The 21971-nt window shown below is 33.6% G+C and overlaps 1 protein-coding gene across 2 annotated transcripts in view; it reads right to left on the bottom strand.

Moving 5' to 3' along the window:
• Window positions 1-2026: 2026 nt before the first annotated feature.
• LOC114338545 (uncharacterized) overlaps window positions 2027-21971 on the bottom strand; it is a 181373-nt gene continuing 161428 nt past the window's right edge. The window contains exons 6-9 of one of the 2 annotated variants that reach the window (XM_050657901.1): window positions 9408-9593; window positions 7944-8138; window positions 6194-6422; window positions 2027-2335 (exon numbers count right to left, since the gene is read on the bottom strand). In XM_050657901.1, the coding sequence (XP_050513858.1) occupies window positions 2112-2335; window positions 6194-6422; window positions 7944-8138; window positions 9408-9593 (834 nt within the window). In that variant the 3' untranslated portion in view covers window positions 2027-2111. The remainder of the gene's footprint in view (window positions 2336-6193; window positions 6423-7943; window positions 8139-9407; window positions 9594-21971) is intronic. The other variant, XM_050657902.1, reaches the window with a different exon arrangement.

Raw genomic sequence — 21971 nt, 5'->3', positions numbered from 1 at the left:
TGAAATTATTTAATCAATTATATTAATAATTGTTATGTTAATTGATTAACTAATTTCATAATTATAATTAATTATGTTTTCAGCAACCCAACTTAAGTTGACATTGACAGTTGTGACAGCAATTAAATATTTGATAGTGATCATTGTCATAGAAAAAAGTGTTGTGTGATTTGGTAGAATGCGATCTTACTCTTTAAAAAACATGTCACGTATTTCAGCGCCATCTCAGCACCTGGTTAAATGGAAGGATACTACAAATCTGGCCTCCACATAAGTGGTCTGTAGCTTCGACATGATAGGTGTGAAATTTTAAACGCTCTTGTTGTTGATTGGATAGAAAGGGTGCCATAATCTAGCCTCCATGCTAGGTACATAGATAGCCTCCATACGGTACTTCCAATATTTAATATTTTATTCAATTGGAGAATAAAGGTAAAACACAAACAACTTTTGTTTCTTACTTATTTATTTATAAAATAATGTGACATTTTACATAGAAATATGAGTATTTAATTTGGATTAAATAAATGTTTACTTGTTGAACTTTTCCACCGTCTGCACACAACAGCTGAACGGAGCCATTAGACCTAACAACAAAACGTGAAATAAAGTGTGTATTTTAAAACTGTTGGATAAACAGTACCTACAATCAGAAAAACTTACCTTTAAAAAGATACACGATTACAAAATAACAAAAATATCAAAAAACACGACTGCATGAATATCAGCTTTTTATGGTGACACAAACACAACACATAACCGACCATATAAAATAACATGAAAATAACTGAACGACAACGAACGAACGAACACGAACACTGAACACAGATTCACAGATAGCGCAGGATTTGTCAAAAGTCATGTTCCACCAATCACAATGCCGACATCAGCGCCTCTGGCAAAATGGAAGGAAAATAAATACGATTACATGTTTTTTATTAGAGTTCTCGGGGCATGATCATTGTTGATTAGCGTTCGAACAACCGGCCCTAAAACTCTTAAATACTTAAACATTTAAATTTAATTTCAAAACAATTACAGGTTACACCTTTCAATGCGAAACTCAGAGTGATGTAATAGCTACATGCTACATCATGTCACAAGGGAATACCCGAATTGCAAACCCTCAGAATACTGATATCTGGATGGTAATAGTTAATATTAATTCCTACTATTTGTTAATAATATAATTCTTTTGATGAAATACAAACCGCACAACTTCAAAATCGCATAAAAAGAGGCCTCACTGTATTCCGTCCTTACCTGCAGCTCTTCTGTTCTTCAGCTTTTCATGTGTTTCTCGAACTTCCTGTGTACTAATATTAGCATCTTCATTTGTGGTAAGTAATTTCTGGTGCTACCGTTTCTAGAGTCATTTTTGTTCTTCCTCTGCATAGAGCTTTCTAGCTAGTCAATCCGTGTATACTTTTCTATGTGTTTTGATTCTATTAATTCCTGTAACTCCGTTCTTTGGCCTCTTATAAAGCGCCATATTTCTTTTTTGCAAATTATAAAGCACTGTAGGGCCGTGGTGATGATGGTTTAGCAGCTTATATTAGGCTTTGGATCATACTATGCTCTGTTTTTAAACCAGGAGGAGTAATTCAAATTTACCGCGCCGTAATGCTTGTTTGTAATTGGTCCAACCTCAGGCAAGTTTATTCCACTGTTATGCAATTTTGACACTATTGACATTTATGAAATTTTGACACTATTGGCATTCCTAGGTTAATTAAATTATCGGTGATTTTTTGTGTTTTCTGCGTTATTCCTTTGATTTTTAGATTTTTAATCTGCTTTTATATTAAAAAGTTGTTTTTAGAACTCTTTAGCGACGTATTAGTATAATATAATATTTGGTGATTTTTCTAGAGACTTTATTGGTTGTGAATCTGTCTTTTTAGTTTACTCCTCCTGGTTTAAAAACAAGGTATAGAGCATTCATTATATCCTTATCCTACAGGTAAAAGTAACATCTACTATTTAAAAGGCTGTAAATCTACTATTTAAAAAAAATGGTGGTGTATGAATTTTGTCGAAAAATTTATGTAGTTACTATTCAAATCAGATTACTAGAAATTACAAAAACAAAAAAGTGTAATCTTTGGAATTTATGAAGCGTTGACAATGTCCGGTTTTGGTGATTTTTGTGCGTAGGTCTTAATCTGAATGTCCTGTGGTTTTGGTAATTTTTCTTTCACAGTTTGTGGTTCACCAGTTACAAAGCTTTCTCCGTGTTTGATGTATTGTTTTATGCGTATCGCCATCTGTTGAAGCAGTACAGTTTCTTCACCATCTACGTTGGGCATGTGGCTGGATAAGATTCCATGGCGACCTAAAAAATGTTTTGGATTTATGATAATGTTCTTAGAATGGAATAGAAATATTTTTTATTGTCATTGAAAATTGTACAATTTTATAGATAGACAAAGCTTACAAAGAGTCAGAAAAACGATAACAAATATGCCTGGATCCCGCGTACCAAAAAAAGTTTATTAATAACAAGCTGAAAATTTGTTAATCGCATAACGGTGTCTAGTCGGACAAACTTTGATGTACGGGAACACTGGAACAGGGGAAGTTTTAATTGTGGAACAGGTTACAGGTTTCGAACGTCAGACTACAAAAACGCCCCATGTATTTTGTCGCACAGAACTTGCAATTGATTTGTTACCATTTCAATAAACTCTCATGCAAAAATCAGACTGATATTTACCACCAACATAAATTCCTGCCATTTGACATGTTCTGCGTATCGGATTTATTAAAATGCCCAAACATATTTGTCGGACAAACATTTTTTCATATTTTATATAAAGTTTGCTATTGAATAAACTTAAAAACAACCTGCTAGTTTTCACAATCATAAACTTGTCAAGATAACACGTTCCACAATTAAAATCACGTTCCACAATTAAAACTTCCCCTGTTCCAGTGTTCCCATACATCAAAGTTTGTCCGACTACACACCGTTAAGCTATTAACAAATTTTCACCTTGCTATTAATAAACTTTTTTTTGGTACGCGGGATCTAGGCCTAAAATACAATTTACTAAAATATATGTAGATAAGGACACACCATTAAACTTGATAAAAATAATAAACTTAAAGATAAAACCCATAACTAAATTAAAATTCATGGTGACGTTTCAATTATTACTTTAATCATCGTCAGAATAATAAGTTTCTTGAGCGGATGCTTTAAAATATTTTTAAAGGAACAAACAATAATTAATGAAAACGTAAAAATGACATTGACAATCATTGGGTTAAGTCAATAATTTCAAACACGCCATGTCTTGTTGCGTGTTTAAGGGTGGCTTCAAAAGAAATATGGATAATGCCTCCTTGATGCTGAGTTCCGTTGGAGAACTTGCATGACCAATGATTGAGAAGTCCTTACGACTAATAGGGTGGTCAGAATCAGTCATATGTTGGAATACCGCTGAATTTGGAATTGTTCTTGATCGTCTTCCTAAGTGAGGAGTGACACCTAAGTGTTCGCAACATCTGACATTAAAGTGACGTCGAGTCTTCCCGACGTACGTAGCTGCACAGCTACTACATTTGAATTGGTATATAATGTTAGATGCGAGATCACTAGGAATCATGTCTTTCACATGGAAACGAGATCCTATTCTTTCCAAAGTCGTGAAAGCAAATCTTAATTCTATAGAGGGAAATGCTTTTTTAATTGTTCTACGGATGTTGCGTCGGATTTGTAAGCTGTGGTAACCAATATATGGAAGTTTGATATAGATATTTTCTTTGATTTCTTCTACTTTGCTGTTTGGTTGGAATTTGTTATTGAAAAAACGTCTGATGTATCTTTCTAAGAAGTTCAACGAAAAACCATTTTTACTTAAGATCACCTTTATGTTTTCTAACTCTTCATGTAGGAATTGCCAGGTTGAACAGATAGTGAAAGCGCGGTGAACAAGTATATTGATTAAACTTGTTTTGTATTTGTTGGGAATGAAGCTATCTGCGTTTATATACAGGCCGGTGAAGGTTGGTTTTCTATATATTGAAGTGGAAAAACCTGAAGGTGATCTGAAGATGTTAATTCCTAAGAAGGGCAGATTTCCATTGACTTCAATTTCACTAGTAAATTTCATATTGTGGTGTTTCTGGTTGAGATAATCTAAAAAAAAAGATATTTTTCTCATCTTCAAACATACCGATCACATTTAACATTTTTTAGATTATCTCAACCAGAAACACCACAATATGAAATTTGCTAGTGAAATTGAAGTCAATGGAAATCTGCCCTTCTTAGGAATTAACATCTTCAGATCACCTTCAGGTTTTTCCACTCAATATATAGAAAACCAACCTTCACCGGCCTGTATATAAACGCAGATAGCTTCATTCCCAACAAATACAAAATAAGTTTAATCAATATACTTGTTCACCGCGCTTTCACTATCTGTTCAACCTGGCAATTCCTACATGAAGAGTTAGAAAACATAAAGTTGATCTTAAGTAAAAATGGTTTTTCGTTGAACTTCTTAGAAAGATACATCAGACGTTTTTTCAATAACAAATTCCAACCAAACAGCAAAGTAGAAGAAATCAAAGAAAAGATCTATATCAAACTTCCATATACTGGTTACCACAGCTTACAAATCCGACGCAACATCCGTAGAACAATTAAAAAAGCATTTCCCTCTATAGAATTAAGATTTGCTTTCACGACTTTGGAAAGAATAGGATCTCGTTTCCATGTGAAAGACATGATTCCTAGTGATCTCGCATCTAACATTATATACCAATTCAAATGTAGTAGCTGTGCAGCTACGTACGTCGGAAAGACTCGACGTCATCACTTTAATGTCAGATGTTGCGAACACTTAGGTGTCACTCCTCACTTAGGAAGACGATCAAGAACAATTCCAAATTCAGCGGTATTCCAACATATGACTGATTCTGACCACCCTATTAGTCGTAAGGACTTCTCAATCATTGGTCATGCAAGTTCTCCAACGGAACTCAGCATCAAGGAGGCATTATCCATATTTCTTTTGAAGCCACCCTTAAACACGCAACAAGACATGGCGTGTTTGAAATTATTGACTTAACCCAATGATTGTCAATGTCATTTTTACGTTTTCATTAATTATTGTTTGTTCCTTTAAAATTATTTTAAAGCATCCGCTCAAGAAACTTATTATTCTGACGATGATTAAAGTAATAATTGAAACGTCACCATGAATTTTAATTTAGTTATGGGTTTTATCTTTAAGTTTATTATTTTTATCAAATTTACTAAAATTACAAAAATCGTCAATATAAATAAAAAAGTAATGGAGTAAAACAAAAACAAATCCACAAGAAATAGCTATTTGTATAACAAGGGAGGAAAGTGCTGCTTTTTCTCCCGAGAATGAAGTTTACTGCCCGACGCGTAGCGGAGGAATTGTTTCATTTTATCAAAATTTACTGTTTTTTACCATTCTGCAAAATACAGGGTGTTTTATAAATAAACGTTAAAATGTATAGATACTTACGTAATAGAAAATATATATTGTACAGGGCGTCAATAAGTTATATTTCATGAATGAAATACCATGACGTCACTCCTTTTTTTTACTTTTACTTTTCCTCCTTAGGGAGGAAAAGTACAACTTTACTCCCTACAATCAGGTCCGGAAAAGTATACTTTCGGTGGAGGTGGTGGAAAAAATGTTTTCCTGTAGCTGGCTGTATACCATATATCACAATAAATTTATTTAAGTAAAATCCTTTATAAAGGTATACATAGTGATGAGCGCACTAATAACCGGCAAAATAACGCAAAAGATGGAAAACAAATTAAATTGTGAGATAAAAAGAAATGAAACTACTGGAGATAGGATATTTAGCGATAAAAACATATAAACTTACATTCTATTTATTGTTTCCCACCTTTAGACGTATCAGAGGAGTATGTCAACTAAAATTATCACAGTGGCAGTTGCCAAACGCCAGTTGCTCCCGTCTCCAGTAGTTTCATTTCTTTTTATCTCACAATTTAATTTGTTTTCCATCTTTTGCGTTATTTTGCCGGTGATTAGCGCGCTTATCACGTATTTATTAAAATTCCATAAAAGGGGCTACATCACAAAAGCAGAACTAGTTTTCGATCTGATTACAGATCATCATCAGTGCTGACAGGTTGCTAAGTTATGAACTAACTTTAAAGGGTACTTACTTAATCTTACTATTGACGTCATATAAGGCAAAAAATTTCCTATATGACCCATTTGCCTTACAAAAGCACATTCGGCACAGTTAGTTTGACCTTTTAGGGTTTTCAATAATGTATTTATGAAACGTGATATGGCTAAAGCCGGCGTAAGGCACACAACCTTTTTTTCACAATATAATTTCAAAATATCGTGTTCGCTATTGAAAATTTGTTGCCGAAGCTCTCTTCCATTCTAAAAAAGATATTCTACTATTAAAGGAATATTAATTAAACATGTTACTTTTTACATAAAGAAGTCTAAAAGCAGATAAAATCTAGTGATCTGATTGAAGGTCTTGATATACTGCTACAACGCTGCTACTTTGTGTTACTATCCAGAATGTCTTCAATAAAATATCTCAGTACCGAGCGCATTTTTTTAAATTGTAATCTAGGATTGTAAGGCTATTTAGTACCCTCCTTGGGAGTTTTTTGTGTCACTGAATACGAATATCCTGACGGTGACAGTCTCCGAGGCACCTGGTGCCCTGGATGGGCATCGTGTGTAGTTTTATGGAAATTTGATACAAAATCAACGCAAACTCATTACTCGGGGTTTTTTGGGTCGCGGATCACGAATATCATGTCGGCGATAGTCTCCGATGCAGCTACTGCCCAGGACGAGCCATGTCTCATGGAGGTTGTGAAAATTCGATATAAAATCAGTGCAAAGTCGTTACTCGGAGGTTATTTTGAGGTCGTTGGAGACGAATATCATATTGGCGAAGTCTTCGAGGCACCTGGTGCCCCGGTGGGCTATAACCCAAGTCGTCTACGTACATAAAGATTTAGTAAAAGTGGGCGTTGGTTGACCATTGGCGTACAGGATGAAAAGTATAGGTACCTACTAGTAATCTACGCTAAGCTAGATCGTTTGGGTTCGCCACTGACTTTTTCTTCCCTCAAGACTTACGTAGAATAGTCTATTTTGTAGAAGTGGTTCCACTATTTTGGCGAATTGTCCTTGAGAGTGGTGTAGACCCTCTGCAACAAGTTTATATGGACGGTATCTTATCGTTCACATAACTTAGGTGGACGAACGCAAAGCCTGTTATCTTTTTTCTTCAAATCTGTTCTTGATTCGTTCCGTCAGAGCTAGAATATGGCTGGTGCAGATCGTCCTAGGTCTGAAACCAGCTTGCTGTGGTATGATTTTTGAGTCAACCACTTTCTCTACGCGGTGCACGCTAACTCCTTCATACAGCTTATATAGGTGGCAGAGAAGCGATATACCTCTTAGGCGTCTTTGGATCTTCTCCAGGTTTTAGTACAGATATCACTTTTGTTTCTCTCCTTGGCTTTAATATTTGAAATCTCATTCAACAGTTAGTTATTGAACAAAAATCCAGTTTTTTGCTACGGTGCCATCAATGTTTCATTTGATCCACGCATATATCATCAATTCCTGTGACTTTTCCATTTTTGAATGAAGTTAGTCCTTTGTCGAGTTCTTTTATGTTGAAAGGTATGTCAAAGTATTGTTTTCTCGGTTTTTGGATAGCGGTTGATACTTTTTTTGCACATGGTGTTAAGATGTATTTGGTGGGCTATCTGATTGGGAGTAAGGTTCGAAGACACATGCCCATACACTCGATGGTTTTTATCATCTTTTAACATCTCTTATCTTGTAGATACACATCCTTAAACCGAAATAGAAACTGAAAGATAATACTGAAAAACAGATATACTTATTATAAGTATAAAAGATACATACTACAGCAATTTTGGGTCTAACTTGGGATATGACGGGCACAAAACATTCGTTACTCAAACCTCCTGCTATTGGACACACCATATCTAAAGGCTTGTGCTTTGTTTTCGCTGCTAAAATACTGTTTGATCGCATGGCAGCTATAGTTGTGACACCAAAAATTTTTTTCCAGTCATATACTCCTGCTTTTTTAAACTCCTATGTAAAGAAAACAAAAGTGCAATTTATAATATTATTTTTTGTATAGTTCTTAAAAGATAGGAAGGAATAAGGAATGAAGAAACAAACGTTGATATAATCATCGAGAGCTTCTGTTATGGATATCGAAAAGAAACAAGATCCCGATGAGCATGAGTATGAGAAATAACGACGTGTCAGATCAGGTGTAGGAGAAAATGATAAATTGAATTTGAAAGTAGGATTGCATCAGAGGTTACTGCTTATCCCATTGTCATTAGTACTATATCAAACAACAGTGACATTCTAAGATAACATCTCTTGAAGTTTAATGTTTGCCGCTGAGCTATTAGCAGAAAATATTGAACGGGAACTAAAGCTAAAACTCCAATAGTAGAGGACAATTATACCCGGTTTTTAAACTAGGAGGAGTAATTAAAATTTACCGCGCCATAATGCTTGTTTGTAATTGGTCTAACCTCAGGCAGGTTTACTCCACTGTTATAAAATTTTGAAACTATTGGCATTTCATAGGTTAATTAGTTATATCCGCCAACTTTTTGTGTTTTCTGCGTTATTCCTTTAATATTTAGATTTTTAGTCTGCTTTTATATAAAAAGACAGTTGTTTTTAGAACTTCTTACCGACGTAGTTTTCTAGTGTCATTATTGGGTGTGAATATGTCTTTTGAGTTTGCTGCTTCTGGTTTAAAAACGGTGTAGTAGGACAAAAGCAGAATATATAGAACGCTGACTTGAAGATCGAAAATAATTTTGAGTTGCTCCAAGTGATACTGGTAAGTATCATCACCAAAAAGAAAAAAATTCCATCGATCTTAAAATTAGTGATGTCATGTAATAAAGGTAAGGAAAAGTAGAGGACCCAATACTGAACCTTGTGGTACCCCACATATAATTTTTTTGAGACTGGAGTCTGTATCATTTGCTCTAACCAGTTGTTTTCGATTATCCACGTAAGATTGGAACCAATTCAAAGAAATACCTCTAATTCCATAGAAATTTAGTTTTTTTTATCAAAATTCATCGTTTAAATAATACGAAGAGTTGTTAAATATCTGAAAGATGCATGAAAGGAAGCCCAACGAAGAGAAACAGGTGGAATTTATTTGAAAAGGGATTATTATTGATAAGATCCAAGAGAAAAAGAGAGGCATCGAAAAATATAATTAGGGAAGCTGACCTTCAAATCAAGGCAAAGGGATTGATAAATATCAGAGGAAAAGATTATTGTTACTGTCAGATACTAAGTCATGGCATTAATTTTTATTACCTCTGAAACTAAAGGTACCAATGCTTCCACCGGGGGCCTGGCAATACAAACTATTCCTTTAGGATTAAATTCCGCCAAATGCAGTGCTGTTATTCGTACGTCGTTAACATTTCTATTGAAAATTTCTTCAAAAGTTTCTTCAGGTGATACTTTATCTCCTCCTACAGTTACCACTACATCGGCTCCCTAAAAAACATGTTATTTTCACAAGTAGGTCGGTGCGCAGATTATAAAGTACCGGTGGGTGATAGCGTCTATGCGCAGTATTATAGCCGGTGTATGAGAAAGTATTCGAAATAATGAAATAACAAATTTTATATTATGTATTTGTTATTTCATTATTTCGATTTCGAATACTTTCTCCCTCATACATCGACTATAGGACTATAATACTGCGCATAGACGTCATCACCACCGGCACCTTTAGAATATGTGCACTGTACGTGTATATACATATAATTTTGAAAGCAATCATAATTAAATTGAAAATGGGAAACATCTTATATTTCAATTAAAGCACAAAGACTTAATAATAATAGTAATAATTAAAACTTTTATTTTAATTTGACTTTTTAAATTTCGTAATACAAAGTATAACATAAATGAATAGAAATGCCTCTAATGTTCTATTTGAATACGGACATAATAAGTAGGTTGAAATGTATTCACTAATTAAATAATCTTGGTTTGCAAATTTGGCTAAAACCCCAAAACAGCTCTAACAACAATTTCTATATTATAGAAATTTCGAAAAAGAAAATTTATAGAAAGAATTCTATATTTATAGAAGCCTTTGAGATGTTGGTTTTTCGAAGGATGCTGCGAAGATCTCTTGGACAGATCACGTGACCAACAACGAGGTGCTGAGAAGAATAGAGACTGAGAGCGAACTCCTAAATATTGTAAAAAACCGAAAAACGAGTTATCTAGACAATTCAAAGAGGAGAAAGATACAAATTTTTACGACTCATAATGGAAGGGAAAGTGGAAGGAAGAAGAGGTTCAGGAAGAAGAAAATGCTCATGGCTGAAGAACGTGAGAGACTGAACAGATATGGACACACATTCGATACTATAAGAACCTCTGAAGATAGAGAGCAATTTGCTGTAGTTATAGCCAACCTTCAGTAATGGAGAAGACACCTTAAGAAGAAGATTGAAAATTTATAATTCAAAATGTTAGCAAACAGCAGTTATTTTTAAAATTATTAATATTGCTAAAATTATTATAATATTAATTAGTATTGTAGTTAATTGTTAAAATTAAATACCATTTTGTTTCACTCCGAGGGAAAAGTACAGATGACAACAAAAGAATAAAAAAGCCAAGTTGAAAAGACATTATAAGTAAAATAACAAGCAAAATAATATGAACTGTACTAGTAATAGGATACGGTACTGAAAAATAAAAATATTAATGCCTGGTTGCACCAACAAATCTTAAGATCAAGCTTAACCCAGCTCAGCTTATAGATAGGGCCGATTTAAGTGTCACATACGTTGCACCATAATTTTGAATTCTTATCAATGCAATCCACATGACAATCTATTGTAGCAAGCTGAAAATTGATCTAAGACTAATGTGCAACGCATATGTTTCTTTAGTGCACGCCTTAAGCTTAAGATCTGTTGGTGCAACCAGGCATAAGAATACAACAAATAAACCTCTAGATCGTTCAATTCATTATTCTCTTATACTGAAAAACGTCAATGTCATGTTCTTAAATTCTTAATTTGTATAATAGTCCATTAAAATGTTACATTTTTTAGGCCGTACCTTGCATTTCTTAGAGGAGTCAATTTTATTTCTTTAATATGTAGAGGGGATCAGTAGAAGCTTAAGTTCAAGTTTTTGGGGTCGCCATCCTTGTCCCCCGGTCGCCATCTTGGAAATGGGGTGCAAAGGGGTTTCGCGCTATATCTCATAAACTACCAACCCTACGGAAAATTTAATTATAAACATAAAATGTAGCAAATTAAATTTTCCACAATATTGTTTCTATTACTTTTTATCGTCAAGTGACCAACAAAAAAGATATAACCAAAAATATGTAAATTTTTTTAACAAGTTTCCTTTTGGATGTTCAGTGTTTTTCAGTTCATTTTAAAATAAAATAGCATTATAGCAATTTTGTAGAGGGTTTTTCAGCGAACAATTTCCACTATAAAGTTGTTTAATTCTATTTATTTATATAGGTTTTACAGCGCTCCAAACTTGACCAGATTCTCGAATGCTCATAGGGATACAATAAAAACAAAAGTTAGGCTTACTTTTCTATCTATATATATTTTTTATTCATACAATTTATTATGATTTTAACATTCCTATGCTATTATTAATCTGTTTTTGACCTTTTTTCCCACTATAAAACTTATAACTCTAAGCATATATAGAAAAGGCCCAAGAAGTTGTTTGAGGACAAATTCACCGCTTCAGAAGAAGAATGACGCAACGCAAAATGCAAAATTCTTAAGCAGAGCAAAAAAAGATTTTTGATATCAAAATCATAAAGTATGATAAAAATTAGCCATTCACCACACCGTGGTCAGGATCTCGAGATATAAGCGTTTTTTGGGGTGTGCCGCTTGTATATGAAGTAACATAACTTTTTTCCTATTATATATTTTGACTTAAAATTTTCCAAAAAACTTCTTCATGAACTATATTTTATTGTTGTGTTGGTTAAAATTATAAACTAAAAAGTTTGTCACTCAACTTTTTTAAGTAAAGATGAAACTAACGAAATATGATGACAAAATGTTAATAAATTAACAACTCCTTTTTTAATGTGTTTAAACATTTTGGACAAATTTCATTGTTATCTACATACTTCAGAGATGACACAGTAAAATTTTTAAAAGGAAATATTTACAGCGACCCAAGATACAGCGAGGTAAATTTGAAAAATCATCAAAATTGATTTTTGGCATTTTTGTATAAAATTTATTTTTTTAACATGTTCCACCAACTCTAGATAAAAATAAACTTCATATTCGGATTCAGCGACCTCGAAAACATAAAAATAGACCAAAATTGATCATTCACCTTAAATTTGATTTTCATGGTTGGCATAACGGTTAATGCCGCTCGTCTAATATATAGATAGAAAAGCATTATTTTTCTACGAGAATTCGAGAATCTGGTCAAGTTTGGAGCGCTGTAAAACCTAGGTAATAAATAAAATTAAACAACTTTATAGTAAAATCCTCTACAAAATCGCTATGATGTTATTTCATTGTGAAATGAACGTAAAAAAAGTTATAACCTTCAAAAGCAAATTTCTTACAAAATTTTCTCTTATTTTTGTTTATAATTTTTTTGTTGGTCACTTTACGATAAAAAGTAATAAATATAAAATTGTAGAAAATTTAATTTGCTTCATTTTATGTGAAATTAAATTTTCTGTAGGGTAGCTAGTTTACGAGATACAGCGCGAAAGCCCTTTGCACCTCTTTTTCCAAGATGGCGGCCGGGGGACAAAGGCCTCAGCCCCAAAAACTTAAACTTAAGCTTCTACTGAACCCCTCTACACATTAAAAAAATAAAATTGACTCCTCTAAGAAATGCACACTACATGTAACATTTCAATGGACTATATAAGTTGGATTAGTGATTAACATTGACACTAACTCCACTCCATACTCATAATAAATATCATATCTAAACTCTAAACACTCACTTTTCTAGCTTTTTTGGTTGCAAAATCTTTAATCAAATTTTTAAAGTCTAAGGCTTGAAAAAGCTCAGCATTTGAAACAAAACTAGCCAAAGTAGACAATCTAGAATCTTCGTCAAAAGTCGAGTTCCTCAAGATTCTTTTCAACACGCTGACGCTGAATAATCTTTCTCCAGATGCATCAGATGTCATCACGCATAGTAGAATGCGCAAAGCAGTGGCGTAGCTGACAGGCCCGCAAGGCGCCTTCAACCTTGATACTTCTATCTTTAAATTGGGGACCAAAACATATTTTACTAATAAGCATCAAAATAGGGAATTTGGAAGGAAATAATGAAGCGGGTAATTGAAGTAACTCTTACTGTTTTCGGGTACAATTTAGCGTTTCGTACTTTCGTGGACATGTTGGTAGTTTAGATGAAAGTGAATCCCAAAAAGTGCAGAAGGTCTTGTAAATGAAATTTTAAAATTTATACAATCAAAGCACCTTTCCTTACACAACCTGAACCTAGTGTTGAATGATGCCGTTGCTGGTGTACAGGACTTGGTTTTTTAGGATATAATTAAAAGATTATGTTTTTTTAGTGCAAGTATTAAAAGATAGGATGTACTATTACTATGTACTATTATGACTGGATCCATCGCGTTTGCCAACACTTAAAAGGTTATGTGAAACCCGGTGTTCATCCAGACATGATGCTGTTATGGCTTTACGTCGAGCTTTCCGACAAGTAATGAAATCTTTAACGAAAATTTCATTGCTGTCTAAAAAACGATGAAAAATTATAAGTTAATGCATTATTAGAGCATATGAATAATTTTGAATTTGTCGTTATTCTTTTTCTCATGATCATCTTTCAGTGCGTCACAGTTTTTCGATTTCTCTCTAACGCATTAAATTGTATGTGACAGAAAAAAAGGCACGTCTGGGAATACTTCGGTAATTATTCTAGTTCGGTGATTATTCTAGTTGTCGATAGATGGCGCCATAATCAAAAAAGAATTATTTATTAAATAAAATAATAATATTATCAATATAATCTGTACAATTTATAAGACTATACAAATGAAAGAAAATACCATTTTATAAATGCAATAGACACAATTGATTTGGTTTTATTCCAAATTGAAAATAAAATTTGACAACTGTCAGATTTAACTAAAATGTCACGTTAGAATAAATGTCATAAATGTGTATTATCACGGACTTACCTTTTTTTCTATAATTTGTGACGCACTGAAAAATGTTCATGAAAAGGAGAATAACATTACTATTTAATCTAAAATACTTAACTTTATTAATCTAACATCTACACTTTTGCAATCTGAAACGGCGGAGTTAACGGTCGCCCTTCAACTTTTTGAAAAAACTCTTGATAATCTTCTAGAACTGAGAAATTCGTTTTCCGAACCTTTAGCAAAAGCAGCAGGAATAGCAGAATAGTGGGGTATTATACCGGAATTTTAAAATAAACGGATAAATTGTATAAAACAATTTTACGATGAGCTCAGCTGCGACGAAAAAATAACTTTTAGAAAAAAAAATTCTAGTTATTGTTTTCAATGTAAATTTAGATATAATATTGCAACAACTTAATAATAGGTTTGTCGGATTAAGATATATGTATAAAAGGTTTTCATGTCTATTCCCAAAAAATCTATTAACACTAACTAATGAAGACTTATTAAAGAAAGGCCAAATATTGTCATTTACACATATTTTAGTAATTATGCTGTTATTAGTTGTTGTCGTTATGTTTATAATACGGGGGCCCACAAAAATTGTCGCGGGGGACCCCGCGCAATCTTCAGCTACGTCACTGGCGCAAAGACGTGTCCATATTCGGAAATAATGTTGTTAACTGTTTTTCATGAATGTGTTTCAGATACTCCAAAAGTGTACGTATTCCTCGGAGGCTTGGTAATCTTGTTGTCATGAGGTTCTCTCTCTTCATAAAGTATACCTTTAATAAAGCCTTTGAACTGTACACACTCTTCTCCAAAGTCACCATCTATGTCGATTCGATACTTTTTAGTCAAAATAGAAACTTTTACCCCGATTTCTTCATTGGAAATTGACGATGAGTTGTTTAAAAATCCAAATTTTTCATTAAGGTGATACAGTAGCGATCAACAGGTGGCAACAAACGCGGACCAATATTGCGAAAGTTCTGCGAACTTTCAAAAGTGGGGCAACAGTCCGTCGGTAATTCGACACTGACAGTGACGTTTATACTATCAAAAACAATAATTTTTATACACATAGGTGCGAAATGTTGCCAAGTCAGTGACGTTCGATTTCTTACTACTTATAAGAAAATCGATTTTTAGTAGTTCCAAGATTACACAAAAATCTAGGCATGGGATAAAAAAGTTTATTTGAAGAAAGTGTAGTTTTTTGTCTTTCTTAATGGCGGTACAGGCTCCTTTTTTCAATATTTTATTTAGTTGTAGAGTAATTTCCACATACTAACATATTTCTGAAATTGGGCTCTGTACCGCCATTCTTTATTATATTACGAATATGTGTGCCAAATATCTCGACAAAATATTCAAAATTAGAGCCGCAATCTTGGAACGCGTTTGTTGCTACCTGTTGATCGCTACTGTTTCCTCTTAAGACTGAAATAAACTTCGGACCTTTCATTTAATTCTGAATAAAGCGTGTCAATTACAACATTGAATGTATTAATCTTTAAGTCTTCTTTGCCATTAAAGTGGGGTTCAGTGGATTCATCTTTTTTGTCTTAGCCAAGGAGAGCTTTTCTTTTCGGGCGTCTTTTTATTTCAAGAATATAGGTTTCATTTTTAGACTCTTTTTCTCTTTTTTTTTTTCATAGGAATCAAAGTTGTCTCTCAAACTCAATGCCTTTAGAGATTTGTATGTTGCAATAGTCACATTCAAGTCTGTAGCAGTTTTTGCAATGTTTTGCTACTCATATCAAAACATTGCAAAATCTCGTACCACGTGTTTAGTAGAATATCCATTCTCTTATTTGAAAAATTTTTTACTGATTTCAATTCAATGAGTAAAAATTTTTTTACCAAAAAAGGATTTTTTTACAAAACGCTGCGGCCCCCTTTTGCTTGCGGCCCTAGGCCGCGTCCTAGTCGGCCTAGTGGTAAATCCGGCACTGTGTGTGATGTAGATAGATCCGATGGCAGTAGACGTTTTAGCCTACGGATTTCATTGGCATCACGCACGTTTAGATGGGCGGCTAACCGATTTGGGTGCACTGACACTCTTTCTCTACATATAGTTGACTCTAAAACGATGTATGGTATCTTTGATGGATTCTAAAGGAATATCATGCTGAATGATTTCGTTATTGACGTAGTAGGGAGTATCTAGTATCAACGATAGTTCGCAGTAATTTATTTTGGAACCTCTGCAAGATGGATATGTTGGAGTTGCTATCAGTTCTCCACAGCTGGATGTCGTAGGTCCACACAGGTTTTAAGATTGTTTTGTATAATAATATTTTATTGTTTATTGTTTTGGTTATTGTTTTGAGTGTTTTGTCCCAAGTCAGTCGTCGATCCAGGTGTATGCTGAGGTATTTGGCGCTATCAGATTGTGGAAGTTGACAATTAATAAATTGAACAGGTGGGCACGTTTCTCTGCGGAGATAGTTTGCAGGTTCCTAGAGGCTGATGTTGGATCAGTGTGGGACGCCAAAATGTCTGTATCATTAGCAAATGTCGCAACGAACAGTGGTAAGTCGTGTTGATGGGACATCTGCAGTATACAATAAGTACAGGACCGGTCCAAGCACGCTACCTTGTGGAACTCCTGAATTTATTGGATGCAACTCTGTATATTCACTTCCATGTTTTATTTGGAAGTACCTATCTGTCAGGTATGATTTTAGAAGTTAAAAGTGGGGATGGGGCAGTAGCTTCTTTAGTTTAACTTGCAATCCTTCATACCACACCTTGTGAAAGACTGAGATATATCGAGGAGAGCTGCTGAACAATATCTTTTACTATTCAGGTCCTTATTGATTTGGTTTACCACTCTATTAACTTGCTCCCGTGTGCCGTGTCTATTGCAGAATCCGAATTGGTGATCTGGAATTATCTTGTTTTCGTCTATAGTTTTTAGCCTTTTAACATACAGCTTCTCAAAAACCTTGGAAAGAATTAACAGCAGTAGGCTTATCGGCATGTAGAAAGACAACTCTTCTGTTGTCTTCACGGGCTTGATGGAAAAAATGGCTAAAACAGAAAGAGCCATGGAAAGGTAGATACTCCAGGTAAAATTAAAAGACAAGAAGAGCAATAATTGGATCAGGAGCAACACTAAAGTAATATATGCTATGAAAACAAACACTATAGTTAAACGGAAATTTGGCAACGAGAACAGTAGGCAAAAGATGGTAGATGGAACGGACAAATCATTCACTAGAGACTATAGCAATACAAGCGTGAAAGAGGAATGCCTCAGAAAAAAAATGAACAGGTGACATCAGAGAACATGTAGGGACAAGATGGATGAGCATAGCTTAGGAAAGAGGGAATTGGAAACAGGAAGGTCTATGTTCATTACTGGATACATAAAGGGCTTTAGACAGATACCAATTGCGTATAAAAAGCCTTTCACTAACGGAGATTTGAAAACGAGCCAACCGAATGGATGGTTAAAGAAAACAGAACGCAACAAAAGCGCGATATTTATATAATTGAAAATTGAACTAAAGACTTACTGTTACTGCCTGTCGTAAGACATTCACTCCAACAAATGACCTTATTTTTGTTTTAGTGTCTATATGACTCAAATCTTCAGCGATATTGCAAACCAGCCTATCTTTGTCATGCAGTCGTAACTCTCCAATGTAAAAGTTCTGTTTGAGTAAGAAGGCAAGGTTTTGTCCAACTTCACTGGCAGCATTCAGAATAGTAACCACGGGCTCTTTAGGAGGAGGAACTGTACAACGCTTTCGTATGGTAAATTTTGTAACACTAAGGGATTTTCTAAATAATGTTTTTGCAGAAAAATTCATGACACTGAAATTTATATTTAAATTTTACTTAATAAATGTCAAAAATAGTACGTTATTTTAGTTTTAGCTGACATTTATTATAATTTGACTAGTTTTTCAACTACAGTTCTTCTGTATTTTCCTATCGAAACACAGCTAAATTTCTTCTATTTTCTTCTCTTTTGTGAGATTTTATAGTTTATTTTTTCAACCAGCCATATGAAATCAATTAGGTCTCCTTATCTGTTGGAAAGAAGGTCTGTATCGTTCGCAAAGCATAGATTGTGTATTTGTCGGCCATTTATTGAGATTCCTTTTTCCCATCTTTCGAGCACACTCCTCATATAGATGGAGAGGCAGTACTGAAAAATCTCTTTGAATTTACTAAAGCTAGATTTTTCACAGTTGATTACTGTGAGTGTGTAGAGAAATATACTGCGATCGGTCAAGCGAAACGTGGAACAGGGGTTACTGAGAGGGTATCAAAGTTGCTTTCCTACGAAGGTAATTATTTCCATTTACTAATGCTGAAAATCAGTACACACATTCTAAATTAAATATAAATAAAAGTTATTATAGTCGGTCAGCTGTATGACGGGACAGAGCCGGTCGGTCGGCCCCAATGGTCGATTGAGGAAATGAAGCATTTTGGCTCGCAATTTTTTCGTGCAGCATGGATTTACTTGAAATTTTCACAGAAGGTAGGGAATAGTCCAAGGATCATTTTCTACATCATGTCGCTATCATACGCTAAAACCTTAGGGGTGGTTGCTACCCCATCTCGGGGGTGGGAATTTTTTATTACATTTTAACCATGTAATTCGATGGAAAAAGTGATTGTAAGAAAAAAATGTTTTTTACATTTTCTTCGTAAAACTAATATTTTTCGAGTTATTCGCTCTTGAAAATAACAGTTTTTCGAAGAAAAAATCGACTTTTTAGAGGGTTTTTTGAGAATACATACCTCGAAAAATATTATATATATTTTTGTGATAAAAAGTTTCTTCAAAAATGATTTTGTAGGATTTTTAAAGAGCTATAAGACTGTGTAAATTAAATTCCGTAAGATCCCTTAGTTTTTAATTGGGGCTGGTTTAAAGGGCTCGAATGAGGGGGTGTTTGCTGGTAAATATAGGTTTTAAACAGCTATATCTGACTAACTATTCACTGTAATGAATATCTATGCACAGGGTAATTTTAGTCATTAAAAAAGCTACAATTTAGTAGTTTATAATTTTTTTCGTATCTTCAGTATTTTCGGAGATATTTTGAAGTAAAAGGTGAAAAATACCAAATTGCAAAAAATTTTTCTTTAAACTCCAATTTTTCCAAAATTAGACATTTTAGATAGGTCAAACTCCTTCTTAAGTTGATTGATAATATAAATATAAAAGGAGCTACAGAAAGGTGAAGACCAATTTTGAATTAGAAAGGTAGTTAGGGGGTTGTTTTCACTGATTTTTTCGTAGAGAAAAGCAGGTACCGACATTTGTTTGATTATAAGTCGCTTAATTTTCATGCTAGAAACTTTTTATTATTTTTTTTGAAAGGTCTAATTGTATACTTGAAAAAAGATTATTTAAGTTTTCCTCAAAAAATGCAAATTTTTTCCATTATTTGGCTTTGAATATTTCAAATTATCTGTTTGACGAAAAAAGCTAACCTTTAACATGCCGTATCTCGGTTTATATTGGTCTTAAAGATATTATAGGAAAATAATTTGGTTTGTGCTACTAAAAGATACAATTTCGATATCTACAGTTTTTTTGATAAAATGCATATTTTTCGAGGTATTCTCAAAAAACCCTCTAAAAATGTCGATTTTTTCGTCGAAAAACTGTTACTTTCAAGCGCGAATAACTCGAAAAATATTAGTTTTACGAAGAAAATGTAAGAAACATTTTTTTCTAAGAATCACTTTTTCCACCGAATTACATGGTTAAAATGTAATAAAAAATTCCCACCCCCGAGATGGGGTGGCAACCACTCCCAAGGTTTTAGCGTTTGATAGCGGCATGATATATAAAATGATCCTTGGACTATTCCCTACCTTCTGTGAAAATTTCAAGTAAATCCATGCTGGACGAAAAAATTGCGAGCCAAAATGCTTCATTTCCTCAGTCGATTATTGGGGCCGACCGACCGGCTCTGTCTCGTCATACAGCTGACCGACTATAATAACTTTTATTTATATTTAATTTAGAATGTGTGTACTGATTTTCAGCCTTAGTAAATGGAAATAATTACCTTCGTAGGAAAGCAACTTTGATACCCTCTCAGTTACCCCTGTTCTACGTTTCGCTTGACCGACCGCAGTATGTTTCTCTCGAAACCGATCGCAGTAATCAATTATTGTGAAAAATCTAGCTTTAGTAAATTCAAAGAGATTTTTCAGCGCTGCCTCTTGGTTTAATATGTTTTCCGTAGATATTAAACAGTCGTCGTGGACATATAGCCCAGTAAATGAAGGGGAAATTCCATGAAATTTTGGATTTAGATTCTACTTACCCTCCACTTCAAAGTTGAAATTGTGCCGTTGGTTGCTTTTACTTGGGGGGTGACAGTCGCCCCTTCTAGGGGGTGAAAAAACATACGTTCAAGATAAGAACGGAAATGTATAAATTGACTGATTTTAAGCAACTTTTGTTTTATAGAGTTTTTTATGTAAGTCAATACTTTTCGAGTTATTTGCCATTGAAAATGTTGATTTTTCGACAAAAAAACTACGTTTTCAGACGGTTTTTCGCAAATAACTCAAAAGGTCAATATTTTATCGAAAAAAAAATGTCCTTAGCAAAAGTGTAGCTTATAAAAAACCCAAAAAAATGGTGTATCAGTAAAGTCTATCAATCAAATAAAAACAAAGTTGTAGCTCATGAAAAATACGTTCTTATTCGTCTAATTCCAAATCGAATATTTGAAGGTGAAATCACCGAAAAATTAAGCACTTTTCGGGAAAAACCCATTTAAACTTTTTTATAAAAAGCTTTGTTTTAATTGTTAACAAAAGTTTTAGCATTAAAAATAAGCGAGTTACGCTCAAAATAAAGTTGGTCCTCTTTTTTTTTGTAAAAAATCATGAAAATATCACCGTCTTTAGCTCCCCAAATGCAGTAAATCGCTACCGCTTTACAAACAATTTACTTACCTATCTATTTTTTATATGATCTGTCAGTCTCACCGGTTTAAAGTGTTTATTTTTGAAAGGGTTATAATTGAGAAAGCTTGAATGGGTCACTAATCACAAGTGTATACAAATTTTGAACAGCCATATCTTAACCTATTTTTGTCTTACGGAGAAACAAAATGAAACTAGCATATTTATAATAGCAAAACCTACTTTTTCAAAAATTTTTAGATAATTTTTTTTAACCTTAAAACCAAATGTTTTCAAAAATAAGCACTTCGAACCAATCAAACTTACAGATCATATAAACAATACACATACAGTTAAAATAGATGGTAAAGCCAAACGATTAATTTCATTTAGGGTAGGTTTTCACGATTTTTTTTACCAAAAAAAACTTTTTTCTTTTTTTTTCAGTGTAACTCGTTTATTTTTAATGCTGTAAACTTTTGTAAAAAACAAATAATAAGCTTTTTTTCGATACTTTAAAAATGTTAATAAGGTTTTCCCGAAAAACGCTTCTTTCTTCGGTGATTTCGCGTTGAATTATTCGATTTGGAATTAGACGATTAAGAACGTATTTTTCATGAGCTACAAGTTTGCTTCTACTCAATTTGTACACTTTACTGGTACACCATTTTTTTAGTTTTTTTTATAGGCTACACTTTTACTAAAAATATTTTTTTTGATAAAATATTTACTTTTTGAGTTATTTGGGAAAAACTGTCTGAAAACGGTGTTTTTTTGTCGAAAAATCGACATTTTAAATCGCGAATAAC

The sequence above is a fragment of the Diabrotica virgifera genome, chromosome 8 (genome assembly GCF_917563875.1).
Source record: "Diabrotica virgifera virgifera chromosome 8, PGI_DIABVI_V3a".
Lineage (NCBI taxonomy): Eukaryota > Metazoa > Arthropoda > Insecta > Coleoptera > Chrysomelidae > Diabrotica > Diabrotica virgifera.
The sequence above is the reverse complement of the archived record's forward strand: the minus strand, read 5'-3'. Positions and strand labels throughout refer to the sequence as shown.